This window comes from Anopheles moucheti, chromosome 3 (genome assembly GCF_943734755.1).
Source record: "Anopheles moucheti chromosome 3, idAnoMoucSN_F20_07, whole genome shotgun sequence".
NCBI classification, from domain to species: Eukaryota; Metazoa; Arthropoda; class Insecta; order Diptera; family Culicidae; genus Anopheles; species Anopheles moucheti.
Window position 1 is genome coordinate 79,466,094 of NC_069141.1, and position 18,586 is coordinate 79,484,679.

At 46.3% G+C, this 18,586-nt stretch overlaps 2 protein-coding genes across 3 annotated transcripts in view; one reads left to right on the top strand and one right to left on the bottom strand.

The window, feature by feature from the left end:
- LOC128300395 (RING-box protein 2) overlaps positions 1-18,586 on the top strand; it is a 31,797-nt gene that overhangs the window by 505 nt on the left and 12,706 nt on the right. The gene's annotated exons all lie outside the window — the stretch shown is intronic.
- Positions 483-16,915, bottom strand: LOC128300394 (facilitated trehalose transporter Tret1). Of its 2 annotated transcripts, XM_053036429.1 has the most exons (8): positions 15,172-16,915; positions 11,187-11,573; positions 10,810-11,115; positions 10,512-10,745; positions 4,373-4,498; positions 3,443-3,614; positions 2,468-3,367; positions 483-2,384 (listed from the first exon to the last, which is right to left on the bottom strand). In XM_053036429.1, exons 1-8 carry the CDS (start codon positions 15,268-15,270, stop codon positions 2,197-2,199), a joined length of 2,412 nt encoding a protein of 803 aa, XP_052892389.1. In that variant the 5' UTR covers positions 15,271-16,915; the 3' UTR covers positions 483-2,196. The 2 variants fall into 2 exon arrangements, with proteins under 2 accessions (XP_052892389.1, XP_052892391.1); XM_053036431.1 differs by lacking the exons at positions 10,512-10,745; positions 10,810-11,115; positions 11,187-11,573; positions 15,172-16,915 and adding an exon at positions 4,710-4,796.

Sequence of the window (18,586 nt, forward strand, 5' to 3'; positions counted from 1 at the left end):
CTGTTCATAACTCTAGATGCCATCGTACATTCTGACTCTCTTTCGCCTGGAATGCGTTGCACCATATTGTCTTCGGGCCATTGTCAAGTGTCAGTCTACTTGTTATCATGGTGTGTATTGATGATATCTGATCATAGTTGAATCTCCCTCAAAATCGAAGCCAAAATCGAAGAGTTATCCATTTGGCCTTCCCGTCGCCAATATTTGCTCGTGTTCTGTATGGCCTGTGATTCTCGAAGTCATTAAAATCGTTTAATTTGTTTTAATTTTGTGATTTGGGATCTCTAAACCTGAGACCTTCCAAGATCACGTACTTTCTAGACCGTCCATTTTTGCACCTCTAAAAGGGCAAGCAAATGTTCTCCACAGAAGAAGAAATTTCTCCTATTTGTGCTTAATGAAATTTTAATTACATTTATGTGACGTATGGCAAACCTTAAACACTCTACCACTGGAGAAAATCACACTAAGCTATATGAAATTGTATTCTATTTAATAGTCATTTTATTATTTTCCTTTGTTCAGTTCGATTACAAAAATATGCGGTGCACTATCTCTAATATACATCTTATAAAAAAACTGAAATAAAACAATCTTTCCTGCGGCATGCTCTTTTACCGCCGATAGGCTTACGGAACTGCCCATCCAAAGATTGTGATTAAATCCGTTTTCATACAATTTTGTTTTTGTTTTCCGATTCCGGATTCCTGTACACGATACGTAGCTAATCTCAGGGCAACGAAATACTAAAACATAAACTTATTGGATTTGCTGCTGCATTTCAATAAATATTATTAACATCCCTGCTTTCGTAAAAGGAACCTCAGTGTCAGTATAATTTTAACAAGATAAGAATACAGAATCGAGAAACCACTCTAATGTAACATTCTCGACGAAAAAAAGGCATTCCAATAGTGAGATTCGTTCAAATTATCTCCCATTTTCGTTCCCTCGACCGATTTTTTTTTTACTGATCCAAATTGTCGTGTCATGTGTCGTGCTGCAACAAAACGGCTGGCTTTAGGATTAATAATTTCATTTAATTACCAGTTATGTTGTCCCGGTTTGCTATATACAATCGCTTTTGGGAAGGTTCCGTTCGGATTACACCGAGGTAATAGAAGCGCTTCCTAGTTACAATATATGTAAGACTTTGGGTATTCTCCCAACTACGTACCTACTTGCATCCGGCACTAGCTGCTAGCGGGTTTCACTACTGCAGAAAAGAAGGCAATATTCTCCAAACTAAACCATTAATGTATCTAAAACAACTAAAAACGATAAAACCTACACGGGGAGAGGGAATCCTCCTCTGTGAGTAAATGTTTCGCTATCCGCACGGAACGGGGACGTATAAGCAAGAAACGAATGTCACAGCTCTCTATTCTAGACTAAAATATGTCTTCTGCACCTTGCACCTTGCAGTGTTTGTATTGTGATCGTTAAACTTATCGTCGATATCATAACATTACTTTAGAAGCACCGCCAATGCAGGTGGAACATGCATTATATATGAGGTACTACCGCGACTACTATTACTATTACTACTGCCTTTGCAAACAGTTGCATCCCTGCAGGCCTTTCTGGTAGAAATTGTTCCCGTTGAGTAAATAAACTCTACTCAGCGCTACCGGCACTATCCTTGATCATTGAATGCCCGAAGAAGAGGTGCGATTTCTGCGAATATTTGCCACATTTTAATGGATCTTCCAGCACACGATTTATAATGTGTGTCTGCGGTTGATATCACTCCCTGTAAGCATCTATATAAGGTTGTCCAATTTGATTGGAATATATCGAGCTATTTGTTAGTGCTCTTCGAATCTCCGTATTTCTGTTTGTATTTTTTTTTTTGGTCTGAAGTGGAAGCTCCACACGTCTGCTAGGAGAAAACCAAGAAAACTGGGAAACGTTCTCGGAGTGAATGAGTAACGTTTTTTTTGTGTCGTTCAATAGAAAGGTTGATGCGGTGGATGCCTCTAAAACCTACAAAACGAAATCGAGTAAATTCTGCCAGTGACGGCAAAACAAAATCTTTAGGATCATATCACATTCTAGTACTTGTATGCTGCTCTCCCCTCCTATGTCTGGTGTGCAAACATTACACATACGGCGAGCATCTCCGTTTTGTTCCAATCGAGCTCCACCAACTATCCTAGACACACACGACACGACGCGCAAAAGGCATTTGCCTATTTACATGTTGAACGACAGTGGCTTAATGTTGGCGACGGAGCTCATACGCCGCACGCGACCCATCATCTTGCGTTCGATATCCTCAAGCGATTTACCCTGGGTCTCCGGCACGTAGATGATCACGAATACCAGACCGATGACACAGATTGAACCGAACATCCAGAACGCACCATGGTTACCGATCGAAGCTACAAGGTGGAAAACAAATGCTCACATTAAGATCGAACTCCAATAATCCAACGGTCCACGGTGCCGCCAAATTCCAACTTACCGGTAATGTCGGCAAACGTTTTCGTCACCACGAACGTACAGCTCCAGTTGAACGCGGTCGCAACGGAGGCAGCCGAGCCACGAATCTTACCCGGCAGGATCTCACCCATCATCAGCCACGGAATCGGACCGAACCCGAGCGAGAAACCCACGACAAACACGACGAACGCAGCCAACGGTAACCAGCCAATGTCGGACACATCCGCCCCGTTGTTCTTCATGTAGAAGAACGTGCCGAGCGTCATGAGCGTGATGATCATGGCCACGTCCGAGATGTACAGCAGTATCTTGCGGCCGAGCCGGTCGATCAGTACCGTCGCGATGAACGTTGCGATGAAGTTCACCACACCGACAATGATCGTGCACAGCTTCTCGTCGATCGTCGAGCCGGCGCTCTGGAAGATCTGCACCGTATAGAAGATGACCGCATTAATACCGGACAGCTGCTGGAAAAACATCAACCCGAGCGATATCAGCAGCGGCTTTAGGTTGGATTTCTTCAACAGATCCATCATAGCGCTGCTGGAGGCGTGCCGTTCAGCTTCCTGGTGTGACTTCGAGATACCCTTCAGCTCTGGCTCGACGTCCGCTTTCCGGCCGCGCAGCCACTGCAGGGCTTTGCGGGCACGTTCTTCCCGGTTGCGCGACACGTACCAACGGGGCGTCTCCGGGATCAGGAACATCAGTATCAGGAACGGGACCGGCAGGGTCGCACCGAGAAACGCCAAACCGGACCAGTCGAGGTACTTGCCGGCGACAAAGCAGAGCAGGATGCCAATGTTACCGAATGCCGTCGGCAGCAAACCGAGCGTACCACGCACCTCCGGCTGTACCGTTTCACCGAGATAGACCGGCAGGGATAGTGAAGCAATGCCGACGCACAAACCGGATAAGGCACGACCTGTAACGACGAAGACAGCGGGACTGTAGTCGGGATGTCTTTTCGAGGAGTTTTTTGTTAAATCGCACAACTTACCGACGAGTACCATTGCGACGTGGGTGGCACACCCGATCAGGAGCCAGGATATGATGAAGGGTGTTGCCGTCGCCAGGATGGTGTTCTTGCGCCCAAGATACTCAATCATCGGTCCACCGAGAATGCCACCGGCCAGACCGGCAAGAGGCATGATACCACCGACCCAGGAGCCCTGGAATGGGGAAAACGGAACGCAGAAAGTCAGATAGTGACAGATAGTGCGGTTGACGAATCGCTTTAACCTTGAACTGGCATCAAATGACGTGAATGCATGGTGGCAAATTCCAGCATTGTGCCGAATGTTTTCGCCAGTTTTTCTCTATTTCTTCCACCGCAATGTGACTGGAAGGAGAGGAAGTGTTTGTTTTCCTGCGTGTAAAAGCAAGGAACAACCCAGCATGAGGAGTGGCGCAAGGATATGCGCGAGGGTACATTGGTGCGGATGTATAAAAATATCTCTCCGCTTGTTATGGGCATCTGATCGAGTTTAGTGCGCTGCCAAAGCAGGAGAAGTGCTTCCAATTCGCCATATTTATGTAGCGTGTCTACAGGCGCCATCGTATTCCTGCTAACTTTAAACAAAAACTTTCCAGGCAAAGCGAATTAACGTGCAGTGCAGTTACTGCTTGAGCTACTATAGGCAGAATAATCAGCACATTATTTGTTGATTGTTTTGTTTCCAACCCATGGCTTCCGATGCCTAATGAGGCGTCGTGGTTGTATGTGGGACGGTTTTTTTTTGTTTCCTTCTCGCCCTTCGCCTTGTTGACCATTTGTGCTGTGTAAAGGCCAACCGGAGCGGTATATTATCGGATTATTTTGCCGATGATGCCGTGCCTGATTAGATTGCCCGGTGGCGCGTCAACAGGACGAGATGCACGTGTCAATACGATCGTGCTTTTGTCTGCGGTCTGCGGTTAGACTACTTACCGATTGTTCCGTCACTTCGAAGGATGTAATGTTGCGATCCGTCATCGATACTAGGGCGGGTGAGGTGTAGGCGGACGAAAATCCAACCACCATGGATCCGAGCGACACCGAAAGGGCAGCGAGTACCTTTAAACATAAAAAAACCCCTTGATCAGTACACGCCTCTGGTATATCCTGTACGCGCTGAAGATGATCATTTAGTTGGCATGGCGACTGTCAGCTACCAGGTAACTGAAGCTGATGATGTTAGGTGATGCATAAATGTGATCACGAAATTTGGCGGTTTTAGTACGATCGATTCACTAAAGTAAAAGGTAAATAGAAGATTGGTTTAAACCTGCGAAAAGGTGCACTTGGCGACCGGTTCCTCGGCGGGTACCGTGAACGACACATGGGTGTCGGCACGCATCAAAATCTTCACCATCTTGCAGCCGTCTGTACACCGTCCGCGTCAGTAGCGTTAACGTCTGCGGCACGTTCGTCGCCGTCGTCCTCGGCGCACAGCAAAGCAAACACGCTGGGCTCTTCGTACACTAAACAGGTCGCGATCACTAACCAAAAAAGCACAGCAAATGGAGGAGAAAATGGAAAACTAAAGAACAGCAAAGGAAAAACACGGTAATGCAACAAAACCCCACTGCCACATCGGTCAGCTAGCGAACTCTGACGTCCGTGTGCGCGCGCGAACGAGCTGCACGGCTCTAAGCTGCCGAACAACTTCCCGCGTGTCTGAATACGAACGCGTAATCTGTAACAATCGGCAGCGGCGGATCCTGCCTGAGTGATGACTTGTTGCTGGTGGTGCGCTGGTGTTTGTGTGGCTGCGTGGCCGCTCTGATTGTTACTGCCAAAGTCTCCTCACCCCATCAAAATGCTGGAATGGCAGGCTGCTGCTGATAGTGCTAATGTTCCGGTCACTCCAGACAAGGAAGCCGCAATCGGCACGCATTTTTTGTGGTACGTCTTTCATTTGCATTTACCCAAAGCAACCTAACCGAAACGGTTTTCCTCCCGAATTGGGGGATGTCGCTGCTTAATCCACCCACCCAGCAAGCGTATGATTCGTGGTCACACCACCACACGGACGGGTGGGCTGTAGCAGGCAAATCAATGCTCCCCGTTATCAACGTCATTGCCCCTTCCTTTGCGCAAAAAAAAAAACACACACACAAGACGAAGTTATATATGCCGGACTGTCGGACTCTGCAGCTTTTGGCCCCGATTCGTGGATGATTCTGCTTCGCGCTGCATTCTTCTTCAGGAATTGGTGATGTGCTAGGGAGATATCTCCATTTTGTTTTTTTTTCCTGTTTACACAACCGAACAACCGAGGAACAAATTGGACCAATTATAGTGCTCCAAAGTCCTAAAACGATTAGTCTCTCAGCTGATTATGGAACAAAATCGGGGATAGTCCAAAAGTCCAGGACTCCAGGTAATCTGCTCCTGCTCGTCGGACAGCGCCATTCCTCAACAGCATTAGCACATTGCAACATTGATCCTTTCGGAATGTTCTTCTCCTTTTAGATCACACTGCCCTTAAGATGCAGCGCAACATAAGGATATCCTTATTTCCCTGTGCCCCAAATAGTAACAACTTTACCGAAGCATGTATCATAATAGTAAAAACCAACCGGTAGACAAACACACACCATTCCGACCGTTGCCATCGGCAGCCTGTGACCGTCGTCCACCGGTTCCCCCGGTATAACGAGTGCCACCGTAGCCGCGACCGTCCGGTCGGATACTGCCGGAGCTTTTCTGTCCGTCGACGCAAAATTTTCCATCACCAGCTTGCCGCACAGCACTTGCTTTTCCAACATCGGACAATGGTTGGCACATGCACGGAAACACAGACACACGCGATGCACTAGTGCGAATAATAAGGGCACAAACTAAGCACGCGAAATGGATGAAACTACCAAAAGTGGATATATCTGAAGCTATATATTGGATCAATTTCGTCTAAAGGACGGCCCAACGCGACACGTATAGAAAATTAGCTGTCAAAACACTTCATCGCTAGTGCACGAATGAATCCATTTGAAAATCTAACAATCGCACAGCTGTAAGGAACGGACGCGACTGAACGGTTGCTTGCAGCCCGTAAGGATATCCGGAAGCGTGGAAGCATTCACACTACTCCGTCAGTCCCACGTACACAGATGCAAAGTGGTAGTGGGGGGGTCGCATTCGCAAAAGGAAATGTTACCCTCTCCACGGACTATCAAGCCGATTTGCTTCCACTCCCATTTCCCGGATTGATACGATATAATTATCCGACGTCTATCAGTGCCGCTGGTCAGTGAAGCAGCGGCAGTACGAGAAGTGGCTCATCGAGCGCTTGCTCCATTTTTTCCATCGGCTGGAAAAGGAAGAGGGGTTGGGTGTTGTGGAGTTTTCCGGGTCGTTTGGCGATTTGAAAACTCACAAATATGTACTGTCATTGACATTGAAAAACACACGAACACAACACCGCACCGCACCGAGCGCGGACAGCTGGCAAGCTGGAACGATGCAAGGCTTCCCATCATTTGGGAAGCAACTTAGGGAGGGAATTAAAAGAATGTGTGGAGGATTTCGCTTTATTACAAATAGCTCTATCCGTAAGCGTGTTTGAGTCCTGCTTAAAAAAATGATTCTTGTGGATGCATCTTGTGGATGGGGAAGCAGCGAGTTTAGCGCAGCGCAAGACCCAAAACACAGCAAAGTCACAACAAGTTTCAAGTGCAGGTCGTTAATTCGGGACCCGCAAGTTCACGCTCCTATGATTATTTCCGGTCATCGACGGAGCTAAATGTGGCTATTAATAAAGAAAAAGCATCGTTTGTGACGACAAACAATGTTCACAAAACCATATTTGGGCCACCACTTAATCAAAAGCAGGCAGGCGCGCGTTATCAACGAAGAAGAGGTCAATCTTGACACCGTTTCAAATGCGACCTAAATCGCAGACCATGCGTCGGTATGGGGCATTAAAAGGACTGGGATGGTACGCTACAGCTCTCGTATAGGATTTTTCGTTTGCATTTGGGCACCGAACGGATGCAATTCATCTAACACGCTTTCGTTCATTTGCAGCTCGACATAGGTTGAGCTTCAGTGTCTTCTTGCCTTCGTAGCAAAAACGTGCTTCAACAGTTACAGGAACCATCAGTTGTTTATGGTTTGTGCTGGCGCGTGAAAACTATTTAAGCTTGTTTTCTTCCCTTTTTATAGCGGGCACTATCAGGTCTCCCACTCGCAATAATCTATGGTAAAAGGTTGCGTTTGCTGCTAAACTGTTCAGTAAACAGGCAACAAGCTGCCCCGGGGCGGATCTTTTTTCCCTGTCCGCTCGAAACGATCGAGCTGCATTGATAAAGGGCAAAACGTGATCGTAGCGTAATGCGATTTGAATTCGGTTTCGGGTCCCACCGCTAGAGGGCGCACACACTATCGAACCAGTCGGATCGAACGTTTTGATCGCTTTGATGAAGATTGTTCGAATAAAAACAATTCCATCAAATGGCACTTCAACTGCATGACATACGATGCTTGCACTATTTAATGCACCTAAAATAATCAAACGCAACGCACACGGAGTGGTACTTCTTGTTCGCAGCTTCCCCTACCGATAGCAGAACCTTTCTCTCACCGAAGATCACCTGTCCCGGTCCAGCTGTCTCACCCACGCGCACTGTCCGGAGCTTGTGACACGAGGGAGAGGGAGGGGAGAAAAGCAAAGACGAATTTTCCACACTATCGCGCGCTTCACCATCGACTAAACCATGGCACCGATCGGTAGCAGCTTTTTATACCCAGGCGTTGTCGGACGGTACAATTCTAGCCGATGATAGTAAGCGACGGTTCCCTCCGGGAGATGGTTTTCCAGGGATGGGAAATTCCTTTTGGAGAGTATGTGCGACCGCTGTGTGTAGTTGTGGTCCCGTGGTGTTTGTGCTCACTTACCGCTGCCCTTTGCTGTGGAGAAGGTCCAGCTAACCCCCCCAAAACCCATAACAATAAATAAAGACTACTGTTCGCTGCAAATCGAAGCGCGTAGGCAATGGGCTACTACGATCAGACCCGCTCCAGTCTGTGCACAATTGTTCGAATGCACATGATGGCATATCGGGACGCTCCCAACTTTCACACCGAACCAGCAAGGGTAGAAGCTAAAAGGTATCGAAGAAATGTTGACCTCCAATTCTCAACGAGTCCTTTTATTCAGGTGCGTTGTCTTCAATGGCTCCAGCACAAGGACGGATGTGCAATAGAAACTGGCCGCCACGTGGAACAAAGCACAGGAGAGAAGTGGGATCAGTGGAAGATCCGTATGTGCCGATTCAAAACGGGAATCGATCGATCGAAATGGCATTCGCGGTCGTCACGTGTTCGCCGTTAGGCAAGCGATGTCCGCTCCCCGTTCGTTCTTGTTTGTTGTCCCCTTTCTTTGAGGAATGTATCGCAGCATTGCGAATCGTATTCGGTTATCGACAAGTCATTAGAATTAGAAAAATGAAACCGAAACATTACGCGATGAGATTACTACGGTCGCTAGTTGCGCGTTGCGTTTGTTGATGCATTTGTGTTGCACACCTTGATGCACAACGCCGGGGCACGGCAGCAGTGGCTATGAATAGTTTTGATTAATTAGCTGTCGAACAATTTACGCTCTCGCAACCGTTTTGGGTAGAAAAACTGGTATGGACTAACGATATGGCAATAGAAGACTATTCTGCCATTCAAGAGGTGATGTGTATATGTCCATTACTTTGGTAAGGTAAGGTACGACTTTCCATTAGAGATCGGTTCCAATGTCCTTGAGCAGAGTTCCAGGAATAGTTTTTGATCGATTAAAACAATGTTGAAAAATATTCTTATTTGGTGTTACGACTGTAACGAGATTCCAATTATTTCCACACGCCAAAACACCGTTCATGAACGTACGTACAAAGCCCCTAGGCGTGTTCGATCGGATGACGAGGACGAATCGATACAAGAACCGCAATTATCCCGTTCGCGCGCTGTTGACGCCGTACCAACGATCCGTCAATAACAAACAAGCATGCCTACGGTGATGCTTTGCCGTGCTCAAGAAACGAGAACGCGCTCCCGGAGAGAGTTGGCCGGATGATAAGATCACGTAGACATCAGCTGCTTCGATTTCGGTCTCATTACAACCGTCTGCCTTGCTCGACGATCTTTGGTGGTAGCGTTTTTACTACACGACTGCCGGGTTTAAGGTCGCTGCACGCGGGAACTGGGAGAATTTGAAGGCGAACACGAAGAAAGCAACCATTATCAGTGACGCAAATATTGGCGCTATGAAGGCTACGAAGCAATGTGAATATTCTAAAGAGATGACCACGTTGGAAGCTCCCAGACCTGTGCGTTACGTTGCCCATGACCTCTAGGACTTTAGGTAGGATCTTTTATCAATGTCCGTTTGTTGAAGAACGTTCAGTTCTCACAGGATATTAAAAGGCTGTAATGTCTTTTGCATTATTTTCGATTTAAGAGTCATTCTTTGTCTCGAAATCATGATCCAAATTGCACTTGCATTCATATAAGTGATGGGAACTCCGGCGTGGTTACATGAATCTACACCGAGCCCGACGATGAAAACCGGATTCAACTCCGGAAAAATCGTGAGTTGAATCCAGAACTCCAGAATATTTTGAAGTTTTAATCCCTCGAGATTAATCCGGAGTTGACTTCGGATTTTACTCCGACTTCGGAAAAAATTGGATTGTACCCATTGCATGTCAAGATAGTTGAAACATTCAATATGTGCTGTTTACCTAAGTGACAGAACTCTTGTCTGAAAAATCAGTTGTAAATTTACATCCATCGTCTAGAGTTGGACCGTAGTGCATCTTCGTCACTGTCGATCGTTCGTATAATACCTTATCGGTATAAACAAACGTTCAGAAGGAAGCACAATTTGCATTCCGTCTGGGTCCGTTGAGTCGCGCTCGCAACAGCTAGGAAGATTACTCGCATTTACACGCGGCCATGCAAACACAATCATGACGGGATTAAAGATGATACGCGTTGTATATGGGTAATCTGAAGTCGTACTTCCTCCATCACCAGTAGCCGCGTTTCGTCGCCATGCCATATTTGATCATCTGTTCAGAAGGATGACACTTACCTGTGTCCAGATATAGATGGGATTTGTGGTCGGTCGGTAAACCTCCAGCTTCGGTTTGCCTTCCTCCGTGATCTGCCGCACGAACGGTACAGCGGTACGCATGTTTTCCTCCTTAGTGCCCATTTCCATCTCCAGAAAGCGGATGCTTTTCCGCGAATCGGTGCTCATGGACTTGGACTGCTGGAAATGTTTGCGCGAGCTGATGTAGTCCTCCTCGTCGCTCGAATCTAGATCCTGTGGACAGGAATATGCAAGATGCGTCATCGTTCGGACCGGATTCGTGATGGTCTTTCCATACCTTCAGGTCAATGATGACGGGCTTGGTAATGTCGGCGTCAATCCTCAGCAGACTGGTGGAGGGTTCAAAATCCTCATCGCTGCTGGACGGGGACGGTTCTTTGTCGAACTTGAACGAAATGTGCCGCGCATCGAGGCTCTTGTGTTTGCGCTCCTGGAACTCCTTCCTTTGCCCCTCGAAATCGTCCGACGACGAGGAAGCCTTCAGGAGCTGCTCGAGTACCTTGGCGCTTTTCACATCGAGCGATACATGCTTCTTGCCCTGGAACTGTCGTCTGTTGTCGGTCGCTAGCAGGTGTCGCAGTTCCTAAAACCGAAGTAAACATATTAATCAGGTTATGAATTAGGCACCTGCACGTCGATCAAATGTTTGCTCACCTTAATTAACTGTGTCTTGTGTTCGGATGTACTGTGACTTTTGTGCTTCTGAAAGTGTTCCCGCTGCTTACGGAAGCTGTTTTCATCCTCATCGAACCGGTCCTCCTCCTGGTCGAACGATACGCGCGAACTCTTGAGTGACGATTTGGATTTCGCTTTTTCGCCCGCCTCGAGAAATGGATTCGTGTCGTCCGTCTCGAGTATTGGGCTGAAGGTCCGTTGCGGCTGATGTGATGCGAGCCCGCGCGGTGGTACACTGGCCAGGTCCTCCGCGTTGGTATCGAGCACGATCGTGTCCAGGCTGGTTGCTGTCGTGGAGGTCGATAGTGATCCTTCAGCGGTATTAACACGCTGATAGCCGTACTGCAGCGGATCACGGATCTCATCCTGGAAAATATCGCAAACAAGCCCAAATTAGTTTGGTTATTAGGCTTCAGGCTCTAGGACTGAGTCATTTTGAGTAATGCTTCCATTACCACCACGCGTCAATTCACCAACCACAATACTGAATACCATGTTTTCGATTGCTGTGGCCGAATTGGGTTTGGTCATGCTACGAAATCAGAATACAAACAAGTATATTGAATGTGTTTGCTCTTTGATACACACAATACTTGTCCGCCCTGATCGATGCTGGTGTAGAAACGCATTTTGTTTAGCCTCTCAAGAATAAATGAATTTACTGATTGTGTTGTCATTCAGTCAACAAAACGGTGTGCACCAAGAATTAATTCAAAATTTCAAACCCCGTGAAATATTTCACATGAAACATTTCCTACCCATATCATTCATAGATGGCGCTGGCGTGTCTTATATACATCAAGCAACAGTAATGAACATTCAAGCGTGTAAATTCATTTCACGCGGGATAAAACAATTCTTTCATTAATTCGTAAATGAGAAACCATACATTACACAACCAGATTAGCAAACTAGCAAAAACTAGCTCGTTCGAAACAATGTGTCAGTCGGGTTTAATTGGTGTTTATCATTTTAAATGGTCGCATGTATCGTAAACGGCACAAGCACACCGGTGCACGTGTTTACTGGCGCCGGTATGTAAATGACGACAATTGCAGTCTGTGTTGCATTTATTGAATATATCGTAGTGGTGGGCACCGCACGAATTGGCCGTAAGATATCACGAAAACCAACACTCTCCCGCACAAGTCTTGAGCGTCGTGAGTTGCCGTGCGCCTTTTTTTTTCAACCTAAATGGTTGAAACAGTCTGACGCTTTAAAAATTATCCCTCTGGCAATGTTTTATTGCTTTAGTTAAATATATCGCTTTTATTCCTCTCTCTCGTCTATCTCCTTTCACGATGCTCTCTGGATTCTCTTAATTTTTCTTCTGCTCTCTACAATAAGAAGACACATTTCAGACACAATCCCCTTCACTCTAGCTTAGCCGGAGGTACAAACTCGCGCACCGGCGCGAACATTCCAGAAGCCAATATCGGTTACCTTCCGGTTGGGACAGATTCAACTTCTGTGGTTACCGGTGCAATGGTTTATTTACATTTTTTTTAAATCGATTCGACGCGTGTCAGCTTTCCCGGCTTAAATTGTTGATAAGAAATCGCCAGGGAAGTTCACGTACCATGTTGTAACTTTACTCGTGCGCTAGTGTATTGACATGCAAAACGCCACTTAGGTGGCGTACCGGTTCAACCTAGAAACTTTTAACTACGTCAGCTCGTTTTCTCTCTTTTCGTTTGCATATCGTGACGCAATTTGTTCCCGGGTTAACGGCTACAGTTGTACTTCAATATTACTGTAAGATTCGAGGAACGCTCACACGCAACGGATCTTGCAGCAGATCAACGTAGACAGCGTGGAGATCAACGTAGAAATCTGTCGAAAAGTAAAATTTTCTTCAGATACGAAAACAGTCCAAATATAAATAGCTCCATGTGCGCTATAATGTCACTGAGTTCCCATTCTGATCACGCGACAGGTCTCAAAACAAATCCAATTTCTTTACATTGTTTCTTTTTCAAACGCTATGTTTATATATTTTTAACCTATCAAGCGAAAATTAATACCCGAAGGATCTCATGATCGTTTTTACTTCTTTGGGAGTTTTTTTGATAGTATCTTAAGAAAGATACTGATGACGGTGACGGTGATGATATCTTTTTTTCGCTTTGCAAGATTATGGCGATTTATTTACATCGCCTATAAGATGTCTTCTCTCTCTCCAATTTGCCGAATGGCGACTGTATTCGTGCCAGCCCATCTTGTGTGCTAAAGTACGTCAGCAATTAGCATCCTTAAACGACACGTTCGACACTGAAAATAGGTGATAGATAAATCAACAGATCGTGCGTCTTATAAATACGCTATTCTGAGCAATCTTGATGCTCGGTACTGTGATCCGCTTGCGATTGTTTTTCGTTAACCTTATTTTATTAATTTCATATCTTAACTCAAGCTTTTCAAATAAATCCATACGCAAACGGTATTATAGATAAAATAATCGCCTATACCGAGGATATTTCCAGCTAGTTTTTATAGCAAATTCTCAGAATTGCAACGGCAAACAATAGATCCGACAAAACAACCACGAGCATCGGCAATCGGCATGCGCCTTGCTGTGGATGGATGCAATTATCATCGATGCACCTGTAATGCACAGTTTGGCTTGAGTACGACTTCAGCACTACTCATACGCACGCAACGTGACATAAAGGTGGCGATGGTTTGAAAACAATTTCAACGTAAAAAAAAATGATACCCTTCGAAGCAGGTCCCAATCGGAGGGGCCACACAATAAAGCATGGACTATTCTGTCACCACGAGTGACTTCCGTCAGCTGGAGCGTCGAGGTGGTGCATAATGTCGCGTGTACCTAGTCGCTAGTGCATGATCATTCCACGGAAGATAATTTATCGTATCACTTACAGCACTCAGCGTAATAAAGAAGCGGAACTGTTGTAGCGCATTTCGCTTGCAATTAGTAATTAGATTGTGTTTACCTTTCGTGCAATGTTATTTAACCTCCAGCCAACATATTGACCTTATGGTGTAGCTATCTTGATTATCAACCGTCCAATTATCTATACAGTATAATATTCTGCTTAGGAATGTTACGTACAGTAAACAACCGTACATTGTCCATTTCGTCCACATGTTCTTAGTACTTTTCATCAAATCGACGGGTAAACAAAACATTCGTCAAATGTACCGACCATTCTGTGATTTGTAGCGTGAAAGTATGTACTGCATCTCGAAACTCGCGTGTACATGTGTCATTTTTTTCTCTAAAAACACGCTCTCACCCCAGACCTCACCTTTGCGACCACCCACCCTCCCACAACGGTGTACTAACACCCCCTTCTGGCGAGAGGTTTGACCTTTTTCTTGACATTGACCACCGCACGATCTAAATTCGTTCGATTTGTGAGCGTCTTCCGCAGGATCAGCGCTAACATACCGCGGCAGGCGGACGTTTAGAAACGGACCAAAAAGTAAAGGGAAAGGTGTGTGCTTCACCTTCATCACCGCGCATTAGAATCGCAACACAGCAACAGCAACACCACGAAAAAAAAAATGTCAAATTTTGCGATCACACCGCGATGTTTGGTTTTTCCTACCCACCCACGATTTACACGCTCGTGACATTAAACATTTTCACCCACCAATACATACACACACACACGGGGAAATAGGTGATCATGTAGTAAGAAGAAGAAAACACCTTTGCACGATCACCAAAATTTGGTCGTCGCAATGTGTGTACACGGCCAACAAGGAAACGTGAACGACCTGCTAGGCGACTAGTAGTCCGCCACGGTAACCTGTGACCCGTGCAAGACCTTCGAAGAATTCGCCAATCTTTCTGGTTGGCCGATTGCCGACCGCCAACCGGCACTGGTACGGTGGTCAAGTTCTATTTTGTTTCATACAAATTGAATTCGCGACCACAAACCAAAAACAAAACACGTTCAATCACCACCACTATTAGCTAAACTGGCAAACTTACTCCTCCCTCGTTGGTCATCGTTCTCTTGATCTTGTCGACGATACGGCCCATGGGGCCGGATCCACTGCCACCGCCTCCGCCGCCACCACCGGTGCTCATTTTCGGACAGTAAATTCCTTGGTTTGCTTCAAACCGAACCTCCTCAGAGTTTCGATCTACTATTCACCTTTCCTTGGTGAATCAATATCTTGCAGTGGCACACCGATCACTCCACACACTATGCTTTTCACGTCAAATCATGCACGGTAAACTGTGCGGTTCACTTTCACTCGTAGTCGCCACTTGTAGCACTCTTTCTGCAGTTTGTCAATTCACTATATGCACCATTCGGGTCTTCTGCCAATAGTCCCTCACATACGTTCTAACAACACTGTTTTTTTTTCTGCCCGCGTATGTCAAGGTTCAAACCCCCGCAGTTGGGTTTGAATTATTGATAAACGGCACTCAATGTTGCTCCAGAAACTTTGGTACTTCTCACGGTCACTGACGGAACCAGCTGATGTAATTCACGATTCGCTAACTGTGCGATGTACTGTGGGCACGCTAGTGTTCGACAACAAAACGCATCGAACGAAGCAACAACAAAAAAATGTACAAAAAATGGCTCCGTTCACCTGTGCAGACAATTGTTACATTCGAACGCCGCGAGTTTCGCGCGCTGCCGATAAGGTTTGAAAAGGGGCGCAAGATTCGAGACAGCTTATATAGCATTTCTGTCTCGATAGTATGCTTTGATACGAGACTAGTGAGACACTCGAGCGTTCACTAACACCTTCACACGTGGCAGCGAACAGCGCGCAATCGGTCCCATGCGCAAACAGAGCGAAATAGCCGAGCATTGAGCGATCGGCAGTGAGATCTTGCACGGTGGACTTGTGGAGTCCGCTCCGCCGAACGTACTGTATCGAGAAATGTGTGCTATACGCTTGCGTTGAACCTGTCCCAAACATGTCCCCAAGCCGATGTAAGGGACCTGGTCCTAAAAAAGATCTTCTTAGTTATCGTACTCTCTGCTGACGCTACATCACGCGCTCATTTTTTGGGTTTTTTGTGAAGATTTTATCTGTTTTTCGAAACATTAAGTTGCTTTGTCAATAGCACCAATGAACCACCGATCAAAGACGCGCCAAACCAAAAAAAAATGCGAAGGCTCTTAAAGGAGGTTTGTCAGGCGACGTATGAAGGAAAACGATCCGTTTTTCGCACCCAACGCATTCCAACCGCACACACGCGAAGTTCGTTGGGGACTCCCCGTACAGATACAGACACAAACCTTACCGACACACCACGGCACGGATCGGTCGATGAAATTGCCAGAAAGGCAGAAGAGCCGCCGGAATTCACCGTGCTACGCTGCGATCGCTGGGGACATCGGCGAGAAAATGCTGGGGTAATCCCCACCTAAAACATGACCGAAACATGACAACCACCGATCCGCGGACTTGGTGTTGGTGCCCGGTATCGTTGTGGTGAGTGGAAATTTCCTATGCTCTCATTATGTCCGAGCTATGCTTGTTTTATTCCTTTTTATGCTTTCGCCCCTACTGCAGCCGGGGTCGCTAAGTTGTGGGTCTCAGCGTCTTTAGCAGCGGATGTTCGTTCGGTTTGTTCCAGAAGGAATACAACGACGGAACAGCAACAAAAAACTGCACACCATCCTCGGTCGAAACGTGAAGTGCAGCACGTGCAGAGCACTGACATATTGCTGTGTGTGGGTAGTGCGACTTAAGCAAGAGTTTTTGGTTTTTTGGTTAACACTTTGTGATCGGTGATGCTATTTTTGACACTCAGATCAGCCGCCCTCGACGACATTTTAAGATGCGAACGAGGCCCTTAATGGACGACCCTTAACGTCGATGGCACATTTACAGCTTCATTTATCAATGAAGAATTCTCCCGAATGCCGTATCTGTCAATACCGCGACTTCAAGAAATGAGTAAGTTCTTGCGCCAGATAACAAATTGTAATTCTATCACTCCAAAACGGCGTGTTGCTATTATTCATCAAACATCCCGAAAATACACACAGGAATTCCTTGCTCGCACGCGCTCGGTGAATGTATCTTCCAAAGCAGCATGGTCCAACAGAATAGGTCCCAAATGCAAGGTCCACCTGAATGTTGATGAACCCCCCACATCGGTGACGGTAGAAATCGTCAACAAATCTACACAAATACTTTGATGACCTTCGCAACACGTTAGCTTCCTTTAAGACCGATCGGAGATTCGCGCTATCTAGACACAAAACGGACCAGGCGCGCGCAAACCTCCAGATAATGCTTATTGGCAATAAATCCACCATCTGTCACTTCCCGAACCGAAACTCCCGTGCGATTCCATACGGTTTCGTCTCCGTAAATGCTTTATCAGTGATCAGTCGATTCAACAGGATTGTAAATAGGTTGTAGCACTAATTGCCCTTGCTTGCTTGCTTCTCCCCCACGCGGATAATGGGGAAGTGCGCCCGAATAAGGGTTTATTCTAGATACGACTTCCATTTTCACGTGTCAATCGGACGGATTGTGATGCCCTCCAGGCGAACTTGAAACCAATGGTACGCGTGCGGGTGGCACAAAGATTTAGCCACCCTCCACACGAAAGCCACTTCAGGTTCAGGATTGTTGTCACTGCAAAACAAAAGAGATACTCTATCGTTATGCCAACAAACCGATGAGCTGGCTGGGTAGTGGGTATATAACGTATACGATGGCTAATCCTTGTTGGTACAGCGTTTGGTAGTAAAGCGAGTATGGAGGATGTGGTGAATAGTTGCAAACTTGACTCCCTCCGTCACGCGCGTACCGCAAACCGGAAGAGCTCGTGCTAAGGTTGATCGAGATTCACTCACTTGTGCATGAAGTGGGTGTATTGTTGTGAGTTATAAAATAAGTGTTTAAATCCAATAATCAGTAGCTTTGGTTGTGTGGTGAATAGTAAAGTTCGTCGTGAGTACGCTAGAACCTCACATGAAGATCTATAGACATCGATCGGATTTGACTGAGAGGATCCTGATGTCTTGATGTAATTCTTAACCAGCTGTGCACGGTTAGAATGCACAGGTAGATCTGAGCTTATATGAGATTTCGTCTCAAAACGAGCTTGTCGTGAAGCCATGCCTTTCCGCCTATATTAATATATTCGGGCCGCAGGTATTTGCTAGAACGCGTAAACGCATCTCCGAGCAACACTTCTCGTCCGGAGGATCTACGACATACTGAGACACTGCAACGTGTACGGTGGTCGTCGGATGCTCATTCGCTTGCAATATTGCAAACATCCACATGGACAACTCGTAAAAGGGGTAGCGCTGTGCCAAAGTAAACATAAAACCCTCACACTACATACAAACAGCACGCAGCGTTTTGCGCACAATCGCGGGAACTCTGCACAGGGGGTTGCTTATGTATATAGAGGA